Source organism: Miniopterus schreibersii (assembly GCF_964146895.1).
Source record: "Miniopterus schreibersii genome assembly, chromosome: 8".
In the NCBI taxonomy this organism is placed as follows: Eukaryota; Metazoa; Chordata; class Mammalia; order Chiroptera; family Miniopteridae; genus Miniopterus; species Miniopterus schreibersii.
In genome coordinates this window covers 4,250,389-4,275,933 of record NC_138109.1, presented here as the reverse complement: position 1 = coordinate 4,275,933, position 25,545 = coordinate 4,250,389, and the positions used below count along the sequence as shown (strand labels likewise).

General features: G+C 43.2%; 1 protein-coding gene across 4 annotated transcripts in view; it reads left to right on the top strand.

Moving 5' to 3' along the window:
- Positions 1 to 25,545, top strand: part of VPS13D (vacuolar protein sorting 13 homolog D) — a 214,031-nt gene that overhangs the window by 58,663 nt on the left and 129,823 nt on the right. For 2 of the 4 annotated variants that reach the window (XM_081143837.1, XM_081143840.1), the window contains exons 28-40: positions 968 to 1,139; positions 1,322 to 1,434; positions 3,200 to 3,412; positions 6,550 to 6,815; positions 7,930 to 8,063; positions 10,398 to 10,553; positions 11,935 to 12,145; positions 12,638 to 12,712; positions 13,915 to 14,121; positions 15,308 to 15,397; positions 17,792 to 17,932; positions 20,259 to 20,381; positions 22,735 to 22,809. In XM_081143837.1, coding sequence (XP_080999963.1) covers positions 968 to 1,139; positions 1,322 to 1,434; positions 3,200 to 3,412; positions 6,550 to 6,815; positions 7,930 to 8,063; positions 10,398 to 10,553; positions 11,935 to 12,145; positions 12,638 to 12,712; positions 13,915 to 14,121; positions 15,308 to 15,397; positions 17,792 to 17,932; positions 20,259 to 20,381; positions 22,735 to 22,809 — 1,976 coding nt within the window. The remainder of the gene's footprint in view (positions 1 to 967; positions 1,140 to 1,321; positions 1,435 to 3,199; positions 3,413 to 6,549; positions 6,816 to 7,929; positions 8,064 to 10,397; positions 10,554 to 11,934; positions 12,146 to 12,637; positions 12,713 to 13,914; positions 14,122 to 15,307; positions 15,398 to 17,791; positions 17,933 to 20,258; positions 20,382 to 22,734; positions 22,810 to 25,545) is intronic. The other 2 variants (XM_081143839.1, XM_081143838.1) reach the window with 1 other exon arrangement.

Sequence of the window (25,545 nt, the reverse complement as noted above, 5' to 3'; positions counted from 1 at the left end):
ATGGGCTATATTTGGTTTTACTGGCTTAGCAGACTTAAGAGGAGCTTCGTTATTTAGAAATTGAACACGTTGTTTTCTTTTCAAGCAGTGCTTCCAAAAAAAAAGTGCTTTGCTTCTCTCCTTATCTAAACGTTTCCCACTTTCATCAGTGTTTATGTGCAGACAATTATACTCTGTTAGCCCAGATAGAAGGTGATAACTGAGCCTAAGGTATCCTGCCTGCTTCCCACTCCCACAAACAGCAACCCAGGGGGCACTTTTCTTGGTTGGTTGCATCACCCGTTTTTTTACTTTATTGCATGTAGGTCCTTCTCTGTAGATGAAGTAATTTTTTATATTCCTCTTCCATGGAAATCCTGAAAATCCTGACCCTCTGTTTTATACACTAGGCGTGTAGTGTCTGCAGGCCTAAAGGCCCCCTTTGCCCCCAGGAGGGCAGAGAGAAGGTCTTGTGTGGGGTGGGATGAGACGTATCACCCTTCAGCCTGGGCTTCTCCCCTTGACTCCTGCATCTCAACCGGGATCATCACTGAAGCAGGTTTTACCCTAAGGTCCCATCTGGGCTCAGCGTAAAACACCGATTCCTTCCTTTAGTTACCAGTGCATCTGAAGTGTTAAATGAAGGGCTTGTCATCATTGCTTTATTGCTTTTCCATCTATAATGTTTAAATTATTTCTGAGTCTCATGAGATTTTTTTCCTTGTTAATATATTCCTTAGTTAGCTCATGTTAAATTTGGGGACTTTGTAAATGTGTATTTTGGAAGAAGAGGGCCTTTTTGCAGTTGAAGCATGACACCCAGTTGTACTTGCTTCTCTTAGAGCCACATGACATTTTTGTCACTGGAAGTTAGAAGTTAACTGATTATGTAGGTGGGTACTTTTTAGCTCTTGTATTTGCACGCGCGCGATGTCCATGTTAAGCTAGTGATTCGTTTGTGATAGTGACCTCTTTTCTTTTTTCACAGAGAGATCAGTCACACTGTGCCAGACATATCCATCCATGGCAACCTCTCCTCAGTCCACTGCTCTCTGGATTTGTGCAAATACAAACTGATTCGTGGTTTACTAGAGAACAACCTTGGCGAGCCCGTAGAGGAATTTATGCGGCCTTATGATCTGCAGGACCCAAGAATCCACGTGAGTGAGACCTTAGCTGCTTCCGTAACTATCCTTTTTCAGCTGAGGTCCCTGTGCATATACTTCCCACATCACCCCGGGAAAGAAGATGGAACAATAAGCAAATTCAATTTCTTGCCATATGCACCCCGATTTTAAACTGGTGTCATTAGCTGTGAACTGAGCAGCATTTCTTTTTCCAGACTGTCCTGAGTGGCGAGGTGTACACCTGCATGTGTTTCCTCATTGACATGGTCAATGTGAGCCTGGAGCTGAAAGATCCAAAAGGAAAGGAGGGAGCTGGGTCCCTGGCGAGGTATGGCTCTAATTACGTCATTTTATAATAGCAGGAATATTACAGTCACATGACTACAAGTGACCCACGTGTTTTGCTTTAGCAGAGAGCAGAGGTTCTGGGGGGTGGGTCACAGCTTAATGTGATCTGCATAGTGCTTTTCAAAAGTGTCAGTTCATCCCCATCTATGTCAAGATAGCGTGGCTGTGCCATAGTAACAGGCACTCTAAAATACCTGTGACTTAGAATAGTGAAGATGTGTGTCTCCTCGTGCTGCATGGGTCTTGGGCTGCTCTGCTTACTGTAGTCACTGCGGCTGGCAGAGCAGACAGATTCTTGACGTGCCAGCGTGAAAAACAAGAGCTCCAGAGGGTCTTGACCAGCAGCTAATGCTCTGGCAAACCCCATGGGGCTAGAACATAGTCCCACACAACACATGCGTGGAAAAGTCAGGATGTAGGCTTCCTGTCTGTCTGTGTAGGGGAGGCCCAGACTGTTTGGTGAGCAGCACTGATGAGTCCCTCACTGGCCAACATTGAACATTTGGGGATTTTCACATAAAAAGTTGGGATTTCAGTTTCTTTTGAAAAATTGGAAGCTTTGGCAATAGTGGCCTATGTTTTCACTTGGAAGCCCTGGGAAACCTTCAGAAAGAGCACATGCCTACCCAGAAATTCACTTATTTATATCATTTGCTTGGTCACTGTAGACCAGGGATTTGTGATTAGTGGTGTGGAACCTTTAGGAATGCATTGTATTTTCACACTTGATCACCTTTTGCTTAGGTCTCTTGGCAGCCATGTAAGGCTTGTGCAGACATTACTTCTGTTTTCCAGGTAGAGTTTTTGACTAGTGTAAGATTATATGGCTGGGAAAGTGGTTCAGTATTTGAAAACAGGACTTTGGGCTGGTAATTTCCCCACAGAAATGCTCTATCTGCTACTTTGTCTTTCCCTTAAAAATCCAACCTGGTCTGCGTCTAACTTAGCTGGCCTTCCATACTGATTGTCTTGTTTGTTGCAATTTTGTTTGATGGCTGGCTATGCAGTTAGTTTTTTCCAGTATCTGTACAGATTGTTGTGATGGTACTGACTAACTGTGAGTTGTTCATTGCAGCTTTCTCTGTTATTAAAAAAAGTCAGTCCCAAATGCATTTCCTGTTGGTGGGTGGGTTGCATTATTTCTCTGTAATAAAGGATGTTGTTTGTTCTGCTTGTTCCCTTTAAGCTATAGTGGTCTTATGTAAAAATTCAGCAAACTCTGGAGAGGGAATCCTCCAGGCAGGCTGGGAGTTGACAGATGAAGGACTAAAGGGACCCTCAATATCCCTTGGGGATTATTACATATACAAAGTGGGGCAAAAGTAGGTTTACAGATATGAGTACGAGAAACACAGTTTATTCTTCCATTATTTATTAATTATTGTATTATTTTCCATACGAACAACTGTAAAGCTACTTTTACCCCACCCTACATACAGCCTTCTTTGCCTTAAGATGGGAAATGAGAATGCTAATGAACCAGGAATATAATACCTGCGTGGGACTGTTACTCCTCATGAAATTCCTGTGGACAAGATCATCGCTTTGGAAGTGGAAAGTCAGATACAGGGCACAGGGACACTAAGTCCATTTTGTGGAGTCATTAAAATCAATGAAAGATCTCAGAATGAAAGTTACTCTCCTTCATAGAACTTCGGCATATTTATTATTTTGTCTTTATCTTAAAATTACTCAGTTCTGTAAGAGGGAAGAGTTTAACATCCTGTCTGGTTTCTTCCTTATAGGTTTGACTTTAAGAAATGTAAACTGCTCTTTGAGAGCTTTTCCAACCAAACCAAGTCCGTTAACTTGGTTTCCCATTCCATGATGGCGTTTGACACCCGCTATGCTGGGCAGAAGACCGGTTCTGGCATGACCAATGTCTTCAGCTGCATCTTTCAGCCCTCCAAGAACAGCAGCACCACCCAGGGATCCATTCAGATTGAGTTGCATTTCAGGTAGCTCATCCAGATCCAGGCTCTGCTTTTCTCTATTGAGATACTTCCTTTTGTGGCCAAGGCCATGCTGGCTTTACAGCATGAAAGGACCAAGGAATCACTGAAAAGTCAATACATAGTGGCACTTCAGTGCAATGTAATGCGTACTAATTCAGTATCCCTGTAACCCTGCAGCTTCAATTATTGGCCAAAAGGTGTCTCTGTTGTTTAAAAAAATAAATAAAAGGAGTTAAGCTGGATTCTTGAAATCAACCTGCCTGTAAGCTGCAGGCTGTTTTAATATGTAAAGCAGCTTGGGGAAGGAAGAAACTACTTATTTAAGGAAAAAGAAAGACTTGTCTGTAGAAATAACCAAAGGGAAGCTGGTTGCGACTTGCATTACTGATTATCTGTGCAAGTTCTGCTGACTCATTTCTCCATTAAAAAGAGCTTAAGCCTCTGAACTGATTTATTATTATTATTATTGGTACTATATGGGAGGCAGTTTTGTCTGTGGAAAGTGCAAATGTTTTGGAGTTATAGAGATCTGGGGTCAACACCTCCCTTTACCACTTTCTAGCTGTGTGTCCCTAGGACAAACCTTTTTGAGCTATGTTTCCCTCTTCCATATAGTAGAAAAGAACAAACCGCCTGGCATGCTGCTGAGCACAGATAGAAGCCATTGTTACTCCTGATGTAGCTTGTGTTATGTTATATACTCTGGTGAAATTTTATGACTCAGTGAGCATTGGCTTGAAAACTGAAAAATTAGGTCTGACCTAAAGAAATCTCTCCACGAAATCCAGAAGGAGGCCTTTGGAAGTGATATCAGTTTCATTCTGTCAGTGCATAGTGCCGTCAGATATGTTGTAAATATGGACCCATAAGTGAAAAGGCTGAGTTAAGTGAGAGAAGTAAGTGTAAACTTCTTGAATTTTTTTCCTTTTTAAAAAGAAAAAAATCATCGAGATTATTTTTGTATTTGTATGTTTAAATATGGCTGACATTTCAGTATGTTGTTCAGTGAATCCCTCAGAGTTGAGATGTTTTTTAGGGAGAGGTCGTGGTCTTTCCATGAGCCTTTAGGAAGTCTGGCATAGTAGACGTTTAAACTTTTGTGTGAACTGTTTAAAAGCTCAGTACCAGGGATACTAGCTGGCTGTTATTGAGCCCTGCCATGAGCCAGGCTCTGTACCTACTTTCATTTTAATTTTCACATATCTGCAGAGCAGGTCCCCTCTTCCCTGTTTGACAGCTGCAGAAATAGAAGCTTGGAGGGGTTAGTACTCTTCTCAGGTCGCACAGCTAGTAAGTGAAATAGCTGGAACTTCAACCCCAGGCCTCTGATGTCAAAGCCCACATCTTTTCTGACAGTCTTGAGGCCACCCTGTCTCTAGTGATTGGGCCGACTATAGTCAGGTGACAGGTAGCTGTGCTTTCAGCTCCTCTGTGTGAAGACGATGTTTATTTGAACAGCAGGCTTGCATATATAGGGTTCATCTACAGAAACAACTTCTTTTGGGGTTTGCTCTATTGTTATTGATCTGGCCTCCTAAACTATCAGCTGGTTTTTCAGCTTATCGTGTTTTTGATATACAAGCTGCCTTGAAATATCGTTCTATTTATATACTCAAAGTATACAATTTCTTGGAGGCACATAATGACGTCTTACCTGGGCTCTCTCGAACAGAAGTGCCATTGTTAGTGAGAGGGTTAACATGTTCTCTTGATTGGAACTTTTGAACGCTTTCTGTGTCTCAAGAAGAATTGCTCTTTTGTTGGGATTTTGTGTGTCAAATATAAATCACTTCACAGTATTTAAAGGCTTGAAATATTTTCCAGAAAAGGGATCAGACGCACTTTGACTTTCTAGTTAGTGCGTAGCTCTAGCGGTCTGTGTTCAAAATGGGGTGGAAAATTTTCACTGAGGGCAACATTTTTTCTCCATTACAAAAGGGTGAAGTGTTTCTGTGAAAAATGCTGTGTCTGTATGGAGGAGACATACATCATTGTGCCCTTTTTCTAGGGGCAGAGAGCCAGGTTTAGGAGAAATGAGAGACCAGGGAAGCCAGCCTTCCAAAGATCTCCGAGTCAGTTTTTCCAGAGTAGGAGCCCCTTAGTGCAGGGAACCAGGTACATGTAGGAGCCAGAGCCCCAGAGTCGCTTTGGGCTCATAGAGCAAAGTTCAACCCAGAAAACCCTAGAGAGGTGTCCCGAGCCCATTTTCCTTCTGTGCTACCTGTCTCTGCCTCCTCTGTCTGATAGGGCCAGCCTAGGCCTGAGGTCTCCTTGTCTTTTCACCTCAAATGTAGAATTTGGGGTAGTGAGGACTATAAAATGAGTATTCTCTTTCCCTGACCCCAATTCTACTTTTAGGGTGCTTGGGGTTATGCCAATAGTAAATGTCATCTTATTTGTCCTGCTCAGGCTGAAAGATCTGGCTCTCAGGTCAGTTCCAGCTACAGAACCATCTAGCACTAGTGTGTAAATTTGGTGTTTATAAAGAAGTGATTCTAGATATCGAGGAAAGAGGCCTTGTCCATCTTCTTGAAATAGTCATCAAGCAGCTGTTCTGTGCCTGGGGCGTTATCTCCTACTGTGCTAATAGTTCTTTTGTAAGTGAGAAAGCAGGCTCAGAAAAGGTGGGCAATTACCAAGACAGCACAGCTTGGTCAATGATGGGATTTAAGCCTGTTCTCCTTTCACTGGTTCATGATGCTCAGCCTCAGCACTGTTAACATTTTTAGGTAGGATAATTTCTTGTTGTGGGCGCTGTCTGTGCATCATGGGATGTTCAGCAGCATCCCTGGCCTCTACCCACGAGGTGCCAATAGCAATCCCCTGAGTTATGTCAACCACACCTACCTCCAGACCTTGCCACATGTCTTCTGGGGGACAAAGTCACTCTTGTTGAGAACCATTGGACCACACTATACTGCTTTCTTACAGCATATTACTTCATGCTTTAAAAGATTAACTTTTGAAAACCCACAATGAATGTTTGTTGTACTGATGTTTAGAGTTTACTGATGCTCACAGCTGTCATTGTAGAAAATGCTGGAACACCATCTTGCCCACACTGAGTACTACACTTGTAGGCTAAAGAAATGTCATGTTTCTCCTTTCCTGTTTGATTTTTTTGGTCTTCTTTCTTGTAGGTCTACTAAGGACTCGTCCTGTTTTACGGTAGTTCTCAATAATCTCCGTGTGTTTCTCATATTTGACTGGTTGCTGTTAGTCCATGATTTTCTCCACACTCCCAGTGATATTAAGAAACCAACTAATGTTACCCCTTCTCGCCACCGGAACTCTAGCAGCGAATCTGCTGCAGTTCCCAAAACTGTGAAGAGTGGAGTAGTTACGAGGCTGTCTTCCCTTCCCATGTCCACTGAAAGGCACTTGGAGGTCAAGGTCAATGTAACAGGTGAGTGTTTGCAGGTGAGTCATTGATCTTGGTTTGAATGTTAGGCTCAGTGTGTGTGTTGCAGGATAACTTTCTGTTGCCTTTCATTTTTTGACCTGAGCACTTCTGTACTTAAATCTTTCATAGATCAACAAGCATCGAAGTCCTGACCTCTGTGTTTAGGTGTGAGCTCCCTGGCCCACAGTGGAGATTGCAGGGTCTCTTGTCCCTCTCCTCTGCCCAACTAATGCACATTCCCAGCTCTACTACCACCTGGGCAGTGGTCTTTTTTCCCCCCTAGTGTTAAATCTGGCTTTAATTTTCTATTCGATGTTTAGGGCCCCAACAGATGTGCCTCACTAGTTTGGGCAAATTTGGTATGTGAAAATCTCATTTTAGAAGGTAAATAAGTGAGAGGATTGTTTTTTCTTTACAAAAAGAAAATTTTCCTTTACAGATTTATTACTGTTTTTGTTCACTAGTGAACTATTCTAGTACATCTGTGTGTGTTTGTGTGTTTATTGTTTGTGATATTTTCTGTATGAACTACTCAATGGATTGGAAGCAGCTAGCATTTTAAATGGATTTAGTTTTTAAAGATCAATCTATACATGGTTTTTGATGAAAACACAGTATATAAAGTGAAGTAAATTTGCCATGTACAAATGAGTAGGAAACTGCAGGTACTAATTTCAAAAGTCTCTATGTTGGATCAGCCTTCGTTCTTTGAAAACAGCTTGAACAACTGCATAGATGACATGGTGTCTGATGCTGCCTGGCCAGCATTCGTATCTCAGTCTACTTCCTGGGGTTTTAAAGCAGGTCATCAGTTGGAGGAGGCATGATTCCCTGAGCTTCCGAATATCTGTAGTCTTCCCAGGAGACTTAGATTAAAAATACATTCAATAGAGAGAAACTGCATCCAGTCTCTGCCTGTGCAGGGCTCTATTGGCTCAGCAGTGCCTGGCCAGAGACAGGATTTGTTTAGGAGACGGTGGAGGAGAGTGTTGACACCCTGGGGAACAAGTCTTACTGGTTAATGTCCCCCCTGGTGGACATGCTGGCTGCCTAGATTTTGACAGCCTTGTACTTTTCAGCTTCCCTTGGGCTTGGTTAATGGTGCTGTCCTTTCTAGGTACAGAGTTTGTGGTCGTGGAAGACGTGTCCTGTTTCGACACCAACGCCATCATTCTCAAAGGCACCACGGTGCTCACCTATAAGCCCCGATTTGTGGATCGCCCCTTTTCAGGAAGTTTGTTTGGCATCGAGGTAAGAAATCTGTGTATTGATCTAAAGACTACATGTTTGCCCAGCTGGGCGTGGCTCAGTGGTTGAGCATTGACCTAGGATCCTGGAGATCGGGGTTCGATTCCCAGTCAGGGCACATGCCCGGGTTGCGGGCTGCGGCCGATCAATGACTCTCTCATCATTGGTGTTTCTATCTCTGTCTCTTCCTCTCCCTTCCTCTCTCTGAAATCAATAAAGATATATTTAAAAAAAAAAAAAAAGACTACATGTTTGGCTCAGGAGAAAAGCAGCTGGAAGAGAATTTTACCTCCTAACCTTTCATTAGGGGAAATAATTAGTGGAACTGGAGGATCTTTGCCCTCTTCTCATTTTCTTCTCAAATCTACCAGCTTATTCTGCTGTGTGAATTGAGTCCTCCAACATCAGGCCGTAAATGTGCGGAAGGACTTTCCCTCTTTCTCCTACACGCCCCCTCCCTCAAGAAGTTCAAGGAGACTCTCTCAGTCCCCATGACCCTGCCAGGCTCCCTCCTGTGTCCTCTGGTTCTGCAGGTCTAGTCCTAGCATATCTGTGAAGGTGGGAAAGTGGTCCTCATTTCCCCTGACTCCCCCCTTCCCTACAGTGACTGCTCGTTTCTGTGAAGACCGAGGGCTTGGTGGTCATGGAAACTTGGTTATAAAAGGTGTTCAGGATTTCATGTCTCACCTTTCAGGAATATCTGATCTATAAAGGGACAACTCTGGAGAGTCATGCATGACCTGAAGGTGTGAGCCGTGCTGCTTCAGGCCCTGATTAATCTGAAGGAGATAAAGTGCACTGCAGTGGCCCCTGTAGCTGGAAGCTCTGCTGCACAGTAGAAACCAGAGCAGTCTGGCTCCTAAGCCAGGGCTGTGGAGAGAGATGGGGAAATAAGGCAGATCGCTCCCTCCGTCCAGTGCTCCTCACCCCCCTCAGCTCGCATTCCTTTTGCCCCAGTGCTGCAGTGCTGGGCCAGGGCTACTCACCTCTGCCTTTCCTTTTACGACGGAACTTTTTGTGCCCTGTTCTTTCCAGGGATGTCATTCAGAAGTTGAATGAGCAAAACCTATTTTCACGGTCAACCTCATATGGTACTTTTCCTTCTGGTCAGAGCCAGCTGATTAAAACCTGTAGGGATTTTACTTCTTGACCACTTGTTTCTCTTGTGTAAAGAAACCTCAGTTTGAGAGGAAGGATTTACGTGCTGGTGTGATGTGAGCTGATCATGAAATTGCAATTCATCTGCTCTCCAAGCCACCACAATACCAGCTTTGAATGGAAACGCTTGGTGATTGATTAATGGACTGTTAGGTACAATTGGGTTTTGTGTAGCAGAAGCCCCTGAAGAAGAAAGGAAAATGAAACTCTTCTGCTCCAGAGTCTTAGGAGAACTACGTGGCCAAACATTTGAGATTCCTGGAAACGCCTTTCAGTCTTGTTCCTTAGGCAGCACAGTTGAATCTGAATCATAGGACCTCCTTGGTGCATCATTGAGGGCAAACTTATAAAGAAATCAAAAGGAGTCAATTTTAAGTATGGCAGAGGACCTTGGTGTCAGACGTGTTTTTCAGGAGCACTAGAAAATGCCCAAAAAAGGGCCGGGGAAGGATCAGCGGAGGCCAACGTGAATGCTTTCTTCTCCTTGGATGTACAAAATAATTTGGTCTTAGAATAGGAGTTATTCTTAGAATAGTTCGTCTTAGAATAGGTTGTTATTTTTAACTATGAAAGTAATAGCTATAGCACATAAAATTGGGGGAAGAGGGAAAAACCACCTATCCCTCCATAAATAATTTCTGTTGACACTTTGATATGTTTCTTTCCTTAAAGTCATGGTGTCATAATTTATTGGGCTGCTTTTCCACATAACCTATGTTGTGACTATCTTCCTGTATTTCATGTGGCCTTTTTTAACTGTCACTTTAAATGGCTGCGTAATATTCCATTGAGTAGATGTGCATCTTGAGTGATAAAACCTTGTTTGCTCTTAATTGTTTTCATTAACTATTAAATAATGGTTCAGTGAATTTTTCTATATTTTGCATTATTTCCTGAGGCTAGTTTCTAGAAAGAAGTAGAATTGTTGGCTCAAAGGGTGTGAGCATTTTAAGCCTTTTGTTATGTGTTGCTAAACCCCCTTCACATGAACCGCACCACTATACATGCTCTGGGCAGTGCAGGAAGTACCAGACTCCCTCTTCCCAGCATCTCGGCGGTTGTTGTGGGTATGGAGATAGTATAGAGCTGATTGCTTCTGAGATAGTCTCTTTTTCTGCTGATGGTGAGGCTCTTTCTAAATCAGACATTAATTCTACCATATTGCATTTCATTCTCTAGGTGTTTTCGTGCCGACTGGGGAATGAGCATGATACGGCTCTTTCAATTGTTGATCCAGTACAAATTCAAGTGGAGCTGGTGGGGAATTCTTCTTACCAGAACAGTTCAGGATTGATGGATGCATTCAACAGCACAGATTTCCCACCGATCCTGGAGGTAAAGATGAATACCTGCATGACACATTGGTGCACTCTCAGGCACTTCCTGAGCTTGGACTACTGTGCACTCTGCTGGGCCCAACAGCGTTTCAGATCCTTCAGCAAATATAAAATAAAAGTGACATGGTCTCTGTTCTTGCTGTCTTATGGCGGATAAGAGACCTTTCAGTTGTCTGGTATAATCTTGAAGTTCTGTATTCTATAAAAGTTTACAGAAGGCAGAACTCGGCGCAGGTAGGACTGTGCATTGTGGGCGGAACTCCAGGTCAGGTGTGGGTGTGTCTGAGCAGAGGGGTGGGGTAGGTAGGCAGAGAAGGAGAGCATTTGTGTCAGGAAGCCTTGAAGTCGGGTGGAAATGGCCCAGAAGTGTGAGACAGAGCAAGGGCTCTCAAGAATAAGGAGGTGTGGGGAGCTGGGGGTGTATGGTGAAGCACAGGAGGGTAGGCTGGACGAGGGAGGCTCAAGAACCTGGTGTTTCATTTCTTTGGTGGAGGGGGAATGATTAATTACTCCATGTGAACCAAAGGAGCCTGAAAGAGAGAGAAAAGCAATTCTGATTTTCAGCCTTTATAAAAATTAAAAATAAGTAAGTAAATAAAGCACCATACACAGACATTCAGTCATCCCAGTTTAAAGTGGACTGGAGTTGGTGTCTCTGCAGCTTTTTACCTGTGGTAGCTATGTTGCCAATCTCTGAGGAAGACCAGATTTTAGAAAACATTAGTGTGGAACTCGAATCATGTAAGGTTCTGTTTGAATAAAGAAGAGTTAATTTTGTTAGTTGGTTATTTTGTTTCAGAGATTTTAAAAACATAAAGCATAATGGCTTAACAAAATGTTATGGATAGGTGTTCTTATCTCCCTTACAGCCATTCTGTGGTCCTCTGCTTTAATGATTAATATACTTGTAGGAAAGTCATCCTACTGAATTATTAATTCTAGTAATTTTCCTTGCTTAGTATGTTTTATTTGGGACAGTTTTATGAACATTTGACCTCATAGCTGAGACACCTTACCTCATGGCTATTAGCACTTAATATCACGATCTTTACGGTCTTCAAAATGAGAAGTTGAGCCTGGCCGGGCATGGCTCAGTGGTTGAACATCGACCTAGGATCCAGGAGCTTGAGGCTCGATCCCCAGTGGGGGGCGTGCAGGGGGTGGCTGATCAATGACTCTCTCATCGTTGATGTTTATATCTCTCTCTCGCTCCCTTCCTCTCTCTGAAATCAGTAAAGACATATTTAAAAAAAAAAAAAATTGTTGAGTGTAGTACCTTGTTGGACTTCTGAATCTTGAGTTAGGAACTGTACCTATAAGAGGTCTAGATGCAAAACCAAATGCAACTTTAAAAGCGGCCACCTTTTCAATTTTGGTAGATTCAGTTACAGGCCCTGGACATCAGACTCTCCTACAATGATGTCCAGCTCTTTCTTGCCATCGCAAAATCCATCCCAGAGCAAGCTAATGCTGCAGTGCCCGACACAGTGGCCTTGGAGGCCAGCTCCGTTAGCAGTTGCCTTTCCAGTGCATCGCGAGTTGGAGAAGAAATCAGAGAAGGGACCAGACATACCTTAGATCCTGTCTTGGGTACGTGGTTAACTATAAAACCTACTTCATCTTCCTAATAATTGACCTTCTTTTTAACTCTTACTTTTGCACAGTTTAATAGTTCAGAGTATAATTGTATGTCATTAAGTATAATTTTGAGCCTAAATATGCCTCTCTAATTTTTAAAATTTTAACAGCCCAAACCAACTGTTCTAGCCTATGCTTTATTTCTTTTTATGATTTCTTCTATAGTTATATGGATAATGCTAAGATTTAGTTTTAAACTTTGAATTTTCCTCCAAAGTTATGTAAATAATACTAAGTTTCAGTTTTAAGCTTTTAAAAACACAGCCAATATACAGAAAAAGGCTCCTAACATTTTCAGGGTACACTTGATAAAAGACTTCAACTGAGAGCCCATTTTTGCCTGGAGAAATGAAATGTTTTAGTCACCAGTTTCTGAATTTTTTTCTTAAATTAGTCTGTATTAATTGACAGTTATTAATAAAAATCATATGCCCTTTTTTCTAGAATTGCAGCTGGCTAGACTGCAAGAGCTGGGATTCAGCATGGACGATTGTCGCAAGGCTCTTTTTGTGTGTCAAGGTAATTGAATGTGTCTCCATATTTTGTTTTTATCTTGATACTCTGCTTCTTTCCACTTCCTCCCCTAGTCCCACAGAGTGACTCGAGAGGGCTGGAGGGCATCTTGGAGACCCTCTCTGGTCTTCCGTGGGCCAGACAATGAGCAGCAATATTCAATGGTGGATCAGAATGTGGGCTCTGGCACTGACTGCCTGGTTCAGATCGTTACTCAGCCACTTACTGGCTACTTATTAGTGACTTGGGCAAGTTACTTAATCTCTTTGTACCAGTGATACTTTATCAATAAAATGAGATAAGAGGACTTCCTGTGGAGGTTTGATATAAATAGGTTGGTCTATGGGAAACACTTAGAAAACTGCCTGACACACAGTAAGTGCTTTGCAGATGTTAGGCATTGTTACCGTGCTGGTGGCAATGGTGGTGATACTGACAGTTGTGGCCATTTATTGAGCCCCTGTATGCTCAACCCCATGTTTTCCTGTTGAATCTGCAAACCCCTTGGAGGTAGGCATTATCTCCACTTCCGATGGAAAAACTGGCTAAGGAAACTTGTCCAAGGTCATCTGTTAGTGAGGGGCTGAGTTGGGTTTAAAGGCAGGTCTGCCTGTGTACTTTCCACGCATCACACTACCTCCCCACCTCTGTCCGTGTCTCTTTCTCTTAAAAAGAGAAATACAATAAAGCTGTATTTTATCCCATTCTTTATACTTGTGTGTATGCTCTCTCTTTCCATTTCTCTATGTGTAGTCCCTTCTGAAGGAATTTGTGATTGATTGAGAAGATTGAGTATGTACAAAGTAAGACCTTTAAGAACAGTGACAAGGCAGCAGATCAGTGTATGAAAGACTGTGTAGTGAAGGTTAAGCACTTAAGTCCAGGCGGCACCCATTTGGGTTCTATTTTCTCTTCTCTTCTTCAACAGATGTCATAGTGGAGGAGAGGTGGCTTTCTGGAGGCATTTTGAGCCAGAACATGAAAGATGTAGTAAATTGAGTAGAAGGCAACAGAGGGCCTTGTTATTTGCCTAAAAGCAGAGTTCCTATTACTGTGCTATTTCTTCTTTTTTATGTCTAAGAATACATCTGGATCAAGGTTCTCTTGAGTTTTCCAGTAGGTCCCTAGACCCTTTCTCTGTTCCTCTGTGAGTTGCTTCAGTAGCTGTGGGAACTGGTTGAACTGATCACCTTTTAATTTCTTTGAAGGCCAATTGAAAAAGGCAGCAAGTTGGTTGTTTAAGAATGCCGAACCTCTGAAGTCTCTTTCCCTGGCCTCTAACAGCCGGGAGAGCCAGGGGACCCTGCCAGCTCAGTTGATCTCGGGCGTGGAGATTAAAGCCGAGAGCATGTGCATCTGTTTCATCGATGACTGCATGGATCGTGACGTGCCTCTTGCCGAGCTCACCTTTTCCCGTGAGTGTTCTCCCGATTTCTGGACTCCTCTTGGAGACTTCCAGTGATTCGGGGCCTTTTTGTGTTTTCGTGCCCTCCTCTGCTTAGTAGTATGGATGAATATTTAGACAGTGGTTTTACATATGTTCTTCGTTATTTTTGTATTTTACAGAAATGTCATTTATTTGCCATATGTGGCCTTCAGCCTATAGCTGGGGAATAATTGAAATTGTCATTGACAAAATTTCTGTTATATTAACAGCTCTAGCTAAATAGTTCCTGATCTCTCTATTTTGTTTATGTTTTTATGTCTGATATTGTAGTGTTATTAAAGGCACTTAAAATACAAGGTCAGAAAAGAATGCTCCTGCTCTATATATCTTTTGACAATAAAAAACACAGTGTTATTAAAATGGTCACCTCAGAGTCCCCTCCGTAGGGCCGGGAGAAGGGTGCGGCCTGCGAGCCGCCTGAGTGGGGACTAGGGCCGGGGTGCGTTAGCCTGTCGCGCACTGTACGCCGAGTTGGTTGAGGCTGCTGAGGAGAGTAAAGGAACATCTCCCTGCGGTGTTTACTTTTAATTTCCCGTTGTTTTGATCTTGCCAGCCTCTAGGCCCTTCAAAGAAAGTTGGTTCTGGGGATTTAGTTTGACCTTTTCCACACTGTGGAGGTTTTCCTTTTCCTATGCTCTGGGCACTCTGAGGGCACATGATTAAAACTAGCAACTGGGACTTGGACTATTTCCATGAGTATCTGTTCTGCAGAGCACCATTATTTCTTGTTTTTCTATGGTAATCTGAAATATCTGAGCTGATACTTATTAGGACATGACTACTCTCATCACTGTACCTTCTTTTCAGAGTCTCAGGTAGAAATATGTTCTTTATGTTCCCACAGGCTTCAGATACACCTGGGGGCTGGGGCTGGGGCTGAGAGAGACAAAGGAGGCATCTGTCTCAGGCACAACATTTAAAGGGTGCCTAAAACTCAGTAATTAAGAGAAATAATATTTTAATGCAATATTTTAAAAATCAAAAATCATGCAAAGAAATCTGTGAAAACAAAGAATCACATTGTCGCATGCTTTCTTGTGAGAACACCAGTATGAGCTGTAACTAGCATACATCTCTTCAGTGGGCTTTGTCTGCAGGAGAAAGTTTTGGTCACCTCAGCCCCAGCTCTGCAGTAAGCTTGGCTCTCATTGCAGGTCTGAATTTTCTTCAGCATCTGAGAACTAGCCCTGAAGGCTACGCCCACTTCACCCTTTCTGGAGATTATTACAACCGGGCTCTGTCAGGTCAGTTTAAGCATATATTATTGTGGGATTTAAAAAATATTTGCCTGGGCCTGTTTCTACATAAATTTTACATGAGGGAAAGGGGGTGGGCCGGGGCAGGGAAAGATGAAAAACAAGTGGCTGCATAAGCACAAATGATAGAGGTTTTTCCCTTTGCTGATTCAACTGAATTATTTAAAAAGCCGTTTTGATAGTTAATTCTTTTTGATCCTGAAGTTTGGCTTATTCTAGAACATGAAATTGCTCAGTCCTGCAGGATCATCTGCTGGCCCTGAGAGTAGCTAAATTTCAAGGGAGGTTTACGGCCATGACCATTTTCAATTTCAAGCCCCTCACTCCCCACGGCCCTGCTCGTTTACTGGAGGACTGAGTTGGTGGTTGTGTCCAGTCTGCCTTCCCTCCTCCCTGAAGTAACACAGCCTGTCAGAGCAGGCTCTTCTTCCAGCCACACAAAACCTGCATGTCCTGCAAGGCCTTTCCAGGTTTCTTTCCTTCCACTGGGGAGACCAAGGCAGGGCCGGTACAGACCGACCCAACCCCCAGCACCATCCTGCTCCAGGGCTGGGCGGTGTGGGCCCTGAGGTTCTTCACCCTCGGAGAGTTTTTAGTATCTGTGGACGAAGTGCACAGAGTGGTGCTGTGCATTCGAAGCCTGGACGTGGGGTTGCTCCCTTCGCTGTCAGTGGGAAATTAGGCCTCAGTTTGTGCTGCTGCTGATTGTTCTAGAGCACGTCTCATTTAATTCTCTGTAGTTAACATTTTCCTTTCTGTTACAGATTCACTCAGAGGTACCAGTCTCATTTCCTAATTGTTCAAAATGTGTAACCTAATAATAGCCCAAGTCTTGCTACTTGAGAGAAACTCTAACAGGGCATATGGTAGCTATTTTTCTGATAATCATTTATTTTCTCAGAGCAGATATTGCTTATTTTTAAAGTTGTATGAACACAGGTCACTAAGTGCTAATGAATGGATTTGTATTAGCAAATCAGCTCATCTGTGGCTGATTGAGTATATTTAGAAAACTTAAAAATTAACTGGCCTTGAAAAGTATCACAGTGAGGTACCATTTTCCTCACCCAACAGACTTGCAAAAATTAAATGTGACACTACTAAGTATTGGTGATGTTATAGGATCCATAGAATTCTTATTTCCCGCTATTAGAATTGGTATAACCACTTTGGAAAATAAGCCCTAGTCAAGTTGAGTGTAAGTGTCCTCAGCAACCCAGGATTATGCTGCTTCTAGGTCTCTCCTCAGAGAATCTCTTGCCTGTGTGTCCTAGGCAGTGAGCACAAATTGGCTTATAGTGGTGTTCTTGCTAATAGCAATAAAGCTGGAATCCATGACTGTCAGCAGTAGCATGGATAGGTTATGGTATTTCCCTAAATGAATTACAATTCAGTGATGAAAACAAACGTATCACAGCTACATGGCATCAGTCTGAGTGAATCTCAAAGATATGTTGTTGAGCAATAGAAACTTGCAAAAGAATACATGCAGTTGGATTCTATTATGTAAAGATCCCCAACAGGACAAACTAATCAGTATGTTCTTAAGAAATGGATGCATGTGTGGTAAAACTGTAAGAGGAGCAAGGAAATGATTAGCAAGTCAAGATCATGGCCACTGGGAGTTGGATGGAGAGGGTTGGTGGGAGGGAGGCCCGAGACAGGGGAGTGGCTCACGGGCTTCAAAGGCATTTGTCATTTTCTAGTTTTAAAGCTGAATGGTGGGTACTTGAGTTTTTTCGGTAATTTTATTCTTTAACCTATGTATGTAGGGTGTCCCAAAAATTGTATACACACACTTTGAATAATTATAAAGGCAGTGCTTATTAAAATACATTTCATTTTCAAAATTGAGCTATCAGCTATTAAAGCGTGCATACATTTTTTGGGGATACCCTGTATATGTTGTTTATATTTCTTTTGTACATGTGACATTTTAAGTTAAACCACTTGAAAAACTTAATGAATTTCCAAGTGTACCTATTTATTTAACTAGTGGGTTCACGATAGGAGTGGGAAAATCAAGTGTAATAGTTACTTCGGTGCTGATGCCACTTTTCCATCCGGAGTCTGGGATTCCTTTTCCATCTTGAGAGGATCGAAAACAGGCTCGGCCTGCTCTTCAAGGAGAGAGGCGCCTCTCCTCCCAGCCCTGGAGGACCGTGGTCGGGCACAGGCACGCTTTTCTGCTTGTACCCTCTCAATAGCACAGACATCTGTGGGCTGACCTGTAGCTGGAGATGGGGCGTTCATTGTGAAGTCAAATTGGAGGTAGAAAGCTATTAAGCTGTAGTTTGTCCTTGCTGAGCATTTGTGAACCGTGTTTCCCTATAAACTCTTCATATCTGCTGAACAGATGTCTTATTTCCTGTGTTCTATTAGGCTGGGAGCCATTTATTGAGCCCTGGCCATGCACTGTATCCTGGCAACAGCAGGCAGCTAGTCGTCTCCACCCTCCACGACTGAAGCTGGAAGCCAAGGCCAAAACCCGTTTGGACATCAATGTCACCTCAGTGCTAATTGGTGAGTGGAAAGTTGTCCTTAGAAGATGGACAAATTTCCGTGCATAAGCCCCTTGTCTGGAAGACTGTTAATCCTGCTTTAGTAAATACTTGGGCCCATAAAAGACATTGCTTGTGCATCATGGCTGCTTTCCTGGAAAACCCTAGCCTAGCCTCATGATTCTTCTCAACCCAGTGCTCCAGCGTTGGCACCCCAAATTAATGCTACCAGCCATCAAACAAGAGGTAGCCTGCTTGGGAAACACAGTGTCCATGATGAACTTCCCCATCATGCTGGGTCACTGGGCTTTAGAAATGGCTTTAGATTCACTTCCCTCGGGCAAGTCACTGAATAATTCTTAAAAGGTGTAATTTTGACCTTGTCTTTATAGCAGGGTAAGTTGCCTGTACTGTTTCCCATCAAGTATCATGTCATTTTGTTAGAGGTTGCCAAGCTAATGGTACATGTTCTGAAAGTTTCTTTGACCAACATGGAAATGTATATTCCTAGATTCGATGTAGTGAGTCAGAACCACTCTATGCTTGTATTTATATTGTGTAAAACTCATACATGATTTATCATGTAACTCACGCTCACTGTTGGAATTACACATCTAATGATCTGATTTTTGGTGATAGTGTAGTTATCTCTGAGTGATAGATAGCACATGCTGTTGCAGACTGTGAACTTCCTTCAGTGTGTGTGTTGGATTGAAGCTCTCAGAATATCCATTGGCTTATTCTACGTCAGTAAGATGGAGGGAATGTATAGTGAAATAAGACCCTAAGTGTGTTGACCCCCAAATTTCATAACCATTGTTTTACATGATCAGATTTCATTCACTAATTTGCCTGAATATTAATATTACCTATGTAATAGTAAATTTGTCCTCCTATTCTATATTATTTTAAATCCTATGTTCCTCCTATTCTATATTATTGATCCTCCTATTCTATATTATTGATCCTCCTTTTCTATATTATTTTGACTCCTATGTTATTTGTTGATCCTCCTATATTATTTTGACTCCTATGTTATTTCTTATAGAATCTGTTCATCTGGAGGTTTAGATAAAGTTTGGGGTAGTCTTTGAAAAGCTACAATAAACGAGCTTACCTCAAACAAAAGCGTTCATTGGTATTTCTGAATAGCATCTATTTAAAAATATCTACCAAAAGACATTATTGTCAGTGGTAAAGCTGTTTATTTAACATTTTCATTTCCTTATTCCTGATACTGTGCTGAAACCCAGAAACATTGCTGTGACCTCTTAGTGTTTAAATAAATCTCACTTATATAGCCAAATATTAGAATTGAAAACCACACATCAATGATTCTTGTTCTCAAAAGTATAATACCTGGCCCAGGCCTGTTTGGCTCAGTGGTTAGAGCGTCAGCCCACGGACTGAAGGGTCCTGGGTTTGATTCCAGCCAAGGGCACGCACTTCAGTTGCAGGCTCTTTTCCTGGCCCTGGTCGTAGCGTGTGCAGGAGGCAACCAGTTGATGTATCTCTGTCACATTGATGTCTCTTTCTCTGCCCCCCTCCCCCCCTGAAAAGCAGTGGAAAAAATATCCTCAGGTGAGGATTAAAAAGTAAAAATAAAAAACAGTACAGTACCTTAATTAGTCTACCAGGTCTTCACCCCGGCGTGGTACATTGTCGTCATTTTGTTAACCTGCTCCCTCCATTGTAGTTCTCCTCTTAAAAGCTTAAGACCAGGCTGGAGGCCTGTCCTCTGGATTACAGCCTCTCGGATTGGGTAGTTTTCTAACAGCCTCCAAATTGGTCTTTTTTTGTCTCTAAACCCTGTTGCTTAGCATGAGATTCCACACTCTATACACACTAAGTGATGCTCTTTTGTAGACTTCTTTGCTATGTCCTTACCTCAGTACATTGTGTCAAAGTCACACCAGAGTATTTAATGTTCCCTGAATGTGCCATGTCCTTTCATGTCTTGAAGTCTCTGCAGAGAATATGCTGCTCTCTCTGCCTGGAAGGTCCCTGTGTCCCTCATCCCATCGGTAAACTGTAATCTCTACTCATTCTCTGGGTCCCAGAACAGAGGTCCCCCTCAAGATCCCGTGTGTACTCCTCCACTTATGCCAAAACAGAGTAAAGCTGCCCTTGTTCTGTGCTCCCATAGAATTTTATGTTTATCTTTGTTTTAGCTCCTCTCTCATTGTAGTATCGTTTTATGGTCATTAATAGTTGTTTCGTTAGCATTAATTTCTTTGAGTGATATATGGGGTCCTCCAGCGGACAAACTTACTGACTTGAAATGACCGGACTTGAGCCTTCAGTATTTTCTGCTTCTGTTCTAAATGTCTTTGGGGAATTTTTTCTAGACCAGTATGTAAGTACCAAGGAATCATGGATGGCAGATTACTGTAAACAGGACAAGGCAATGGACTCAGCCACATCAGAAGACTGGATGGGCTCTTCAGTGGATCCGCCAAGCTTTGGACAAAGTAAGAGTTTGCTCTAAAAATGTCTTTAACTAAATCACTGTTGACCTGTAGAGAGCCATGTTTCATTGAGAAATCCAAAATCATTTTCTATGGAAAAACCAACAGGAAATTCTGTCTTCTACTCTTCTGTTTTAGTCTTTGTGAGAGATCTTTTTCTGGCACCAAATGCTCAACTCTTAATAGGAGCTCCAATTTCACCTTTGTGGGAGAGAGAGGACCTGCAATCTATAGTTCGAAAATTCTGGTGCCATTGCACAGGGACTGATACCCCTGAAAATGCATCGAGATCAGCCATTGCTCAGTTTGTGTTTTACTGGCCAAGCATTCCCATTGATTGAACCTTAACTGGATTTTTAAAAACATCTTTTCAGTCCAGTGTTCTAAATCTAGAGATTGGATATATCCTTAAAGAGAGGGAGGGCAGGATATCCCATGTGGAACAAATTGTTAGAAGGGGGCCCTGTACTGTTCATCAAGTATAAGAGAATTGAACACCCAGCCGCCTGAGGAAAGAGGAGTCTGTCTGTTCTCTGCTAACGATGTTTTCTTTCCTTAGTTAATGCCTCACTGTGGGGCTGATGTCCTCAGAGCTGGGGAGATTGTGATGGCCAACTGCATGGTCCTTAGTTGTTCCACAAGCCATTGTCATTCAAATTCAACCCAGCCCCAGCTCTTTCAGTGTGGTTTCTTTGGGAGTCTTGGCTGGACTTCACATAGCTCATGAATACTTAAATATTCCATCTGGTCTGCAAACGTGTCACGGGGAGATGGATTTTCGTAGTGTATGAAGTATTTGCACTGGTTTGCCTCTCCTTAGGGCATATAAATGTACTTTCTATCTGCTTCGTACTTCTAGAAGGAGGGACAAGGAAATGTCAGCTCTGCTTGCCCTCTGTATTCCCAGGCTGTTGCTTCTGAGACTCGAGGTCATTGCTTAGGAGCCCGGGCTTTTCAGATGTCATCAGCTTCCATTTTGGCTCCTCCTCTAACCTTCCCAACTTGTGTGTCAAGAGAATGTAGCATGGAATTCTACCCAGAAGACTCTAAATAATCTTTGTAATATGTCTCGTGTCTTAGGGAGTGTGTGTTTCTAAAAACATTCATACAGGGGGTCTTAAATCCAGTCAGTGCAAACGCTGGGAAGGCCTAATCTTCAGGATTCCAAGGCAGGGTTTTCTCTTGTTCCCCCCTCCCCACCCTTTAAAAAAAGAAAGAAAAAAAGTCCTCTTTCTTTAAAGTTAACAAGCTGCCTTGCCTATGTTAAGTGCCTCTGCTAAATTAAAGCTGGATTTTATTTACTTACAGATTTTTATGGTTACTTAAGCTTATAAAAGTGTAATTTTTTAAAAAATTAGACATAACTGAATATACCTAAATTTCCAAACCTCTTTTCTTATTGGAAATTCCTGGGTGGCAGTGAATCAAATAGGATTGTATTCTCTCTTTAGACCGACTAAAATAATTGTTGGGCATTTGTTTAGAAAGTCAGTCAGTTTGAGCCTTGTTGAACTGACCACAGACTTTCAAGTCTTATTCATGAATATTTAGTCTCATTCCCCCCAGATCTGTACATTTTACTCAGGGCAGCTTCCATGGGAGCCCTTGGAATGGAGATTCTTAACATGAAGTTCAGCCTTGGGGAGCTGCTGATTTCTCACTGTTTCTTTAGCAGGGAAAGGAAAATAGCCACATTTTTGGCATAATTGTTGACTTTGTTCAGTAAGGTCTGAAGTTCTGCAGGGAAACCTGGATGCCCTGGCACCTTACTGAACTGACTGGTTTTGTATCCCAAGGACATTGTACGGAAATCTCAAAAATAAATATTCTAATAACTGCCATGATTAATTTATAATATCAATAACACTTTGAGATACCTCCTTACTGTAAAGATGGTTAACATTGGAACACAGAGAGGCTGTTCCCCTTGAGTTTTTGAGACCCCTGAGGGAGTAGCATTCTCAGGGAACGTAGCCTCTCCCCCTAAAATCCGTCCTGATTGGCTTAGGTGACTTTTCTATGACATTTAAGAACATGCTTGCTTTAAATTAAAAATCCTCAAAAGGCTTGTCATTCTGTTCAAATGAACGTTGAATACATTTTCTTTCCCCAATTGAGAAAAAAAGGAGCTTGCTTCTGTGACAATGCCTCTGTAATAAAAGCCAGTGTAAAAACCGGCCTGCTCACTTTGTCAGATACCTTCTTGGCTCTTAGTAACCACCGAGGGGAATGCTGCTATGACTGTATGATGCTTGCCGTTTCTGTAATGTTCTCTGTTTATGCTTATGCTTGGAGGTGAGTCTTCTTATGCACTGCGTTTATTCTCATCTCTAACTTTGTCTCTCCTGTCCACCAGGCCTCCCCCTTGTCTACCTTAGAACTAGGAGCACAGCCAGTCTGACTAACCTAGAGCACCAGATCTATGCTAGAGGTACAGTACAGCCAAGCGAGGGCTTGCTTGCCTTTCCTCTTTTAAGAACTGCCTTGTACATCCATTTTCTGTGAATGGGGGCGCACCGAGCTTTGAGTACTTTGGTTTAGTAGCAGGAAAGAGATTTCCAACTAGTGAACAGAGAGACATCTTCTGTCAGAAGAAAGTGATGTGCTGGTTCATATGCTGTCTCTTGCATTCGCCTTAACCCTCGGTGGAAATGGTGTCAACTCCACAAGGTATGATGCAGAAACACCTAGGGTCAGTGAGATGATCCCTCATACCGAAGAGCAGGTAACTGGAAGAAACCCAGCCTCCACCAAGCAGTGTGGCTGGTCTGTGTGCAGCACGCTTAGGGAACATTTAGCCCGTAACGCAAGGGGCTTTGTGGATCAGGACCTCTGATGATGGGGAATAGAGCTGAGAAAATACTCCCTTAGACTCACACCTCAACTTCTCTAGTGGTGACTCGGGGTGCTTAGGAGACAGAAAATCAAATGTCCTTTGTTTCTGTCTCTGACCATTTAAGGTTCCTTGAGAATTTGACTGGTCAGTAGATATGATAGAAAACACCACAGGCATGCAGGAATTGGAACCCCAGGACGTGCATGTAATCGGAATGATCTGTGTGTGTGCTTGGCTAACAGTAGGTCCTGCCTGGGCCATGATGTCTTTTATTTAAAAAAAAAAAAAAAAAAGCCATTTGAATTTCTTCTACCCAGAGTTCAGAACTGGGATATTACTATGGGTTTTTTTCTGGAAGGTTTTACTGAGGTAGATTTTTAGGGGATGGCTCACAAAGAAAGCCCATGGTTGAATCTTCACTTATTCATGGATTTGTACCCTAAGCTTTTCTGTGTCCGTTGTTTAATCTTTCAGGCTAAGCAGAGTGTTACTCCTATTTAGTCGATGGGGACAGAGAGCCTCAGAGAGACTAAAGAAGGGCCTTCACTCATGTGACCAGCTAGTAGCAGGCCTGGAACGTTAATCTATTTCCTATGATTTAGAGAGTAGGTCCTTTCTGACAGGCTGGGCTGCTAAAATAGCAGGAAAACCTACCCTGTTTATAGTGGTCAGATTACCCTGTGAAACGAGTCCACGGGGTAGAAATTTCCTCAGTTGGAGTCATTTTAATCTGAAGTTGGACAGAAGGAGCTGCAGGTTCTCTGAGCCCAGGAAGAAATTAGGCCTGGTTGCTGGAGGCAGATTTTCTGAGGCCACCAGGGAGCCCGTTCTCTTTGATGGACTTGGGAATTTTGCCCTCTGGTGCTTTGCCAAAGGCAAATCCATAGCTGATTTGGACCCTAGTGTAGGAGATGTCAGACTCGTCCCCTGCTGCTGGGTTTGAACTTGTGAGCACTCCCTGTGTTTTGTTATCGGAGAAGTCGGTTGCCGGAGTCTCCCCTGGTATGTGTAATCAAAACAAGAAGCTCGGGGACCTCAGCAGTGTGCCTTCCCAGGCTATTTAATTCCAGAGTAATATACTTGTGAATATCTTTATATGGATTCCCAGCACTTTATTCTGTATTACAGGGTGATCAAAGCCACTTGCCACCTGTTCTTTTTAAATCTAGTTTGCAAATGGAAACTCACGGCCTTGCTCGCAGTGGGATATGAAAGCACAGCTGGCCTCTGCTCCTCCGGGCCTTCTATCCCCTGTAATAAAGCGGCTCTCTAGCTGCACTCATGGACGGAGGTGCCACTCAAGGTGCCACAAGAAGGACTGTTTACCCTGCAGACGGCTCTTAAAATTTTTACTCCCCCTCTGCTCTTGTCAGCAGCCTCACAGCTACTCCGTGATTTTCTGCTTGATGAATATTATTTTTTTTAAAGCAAACCTTGGGAGCTCAGTGAGGCCTTCAGGAGGAAAAATGGGGATGCTCTCGGCAGAGTGGCTATTTGGGGGTGTCACTGAAGACTAACCACGGAATTGTGGGAGCACGCTGTCGACGACTCATTCATCTGGCATGTTGCCATCTCTCAGATTTCCCTGAGCCACTGTTGTCACCCAGTGGAACTCGCCTTCCCCTGAACTTGCTTGTTTTGCAGTGTTTCTAGTACTGACTTCTAGGCCCATCAGAGGATAAGAAGGGAAAGGGGAGGCGCTCACCTTTACAGGCTCCGCCCCGCGCCTCGCTCAGGAGGCCGGCGGCGAGCAGGGCCTGGCCCAGCTGCCTCCCAGTCCTGTTGACAGGAAGCACGGGGGCCTGGAAGGTGACTTTAATTTTGCCGTAGTGCTCTCAGTCGGCAGATGCACACCCCAAGATCCGTGTCCTCCACAGCTGCGGGCCGTTTGCATCCTGCTCTTGCGCAGGCTGTCTTTGCGCTTTAAAGCGGGACACAGTGAGATTGGCTGTGCGCGCCCCCCCCCCTTTAAATCCTCACCCAAGGATATTTTTCCATTGCTTTTCAGAGAGAGTGAAGAGAGAGACGAACATTGACGTGAAAGAGATACATTGAATGGTTGCCTCCCACTCATGCCCTGACCGGGCCAGGAGTTGAGCCTGTAACCGAGGTACATACCCTTGGTCGGAATCGAACCCAGGATCCTTCAGTCCGTGGGCTGACACTCTAACCACTGAGCCCAACCAGCCAGAGCTGTGCCCCTTTTTGTTGCCAGTGTGCATGTGGTGTGAGCACCGCAGCCAGGAGGCTCCAGCGCTGGTTGCTGCTGCCTTTGCGGTTTCTGCTATCCCCTCCTCCTTTCTTCTTGTGGCCCGTAGGGGAGACCTAGGC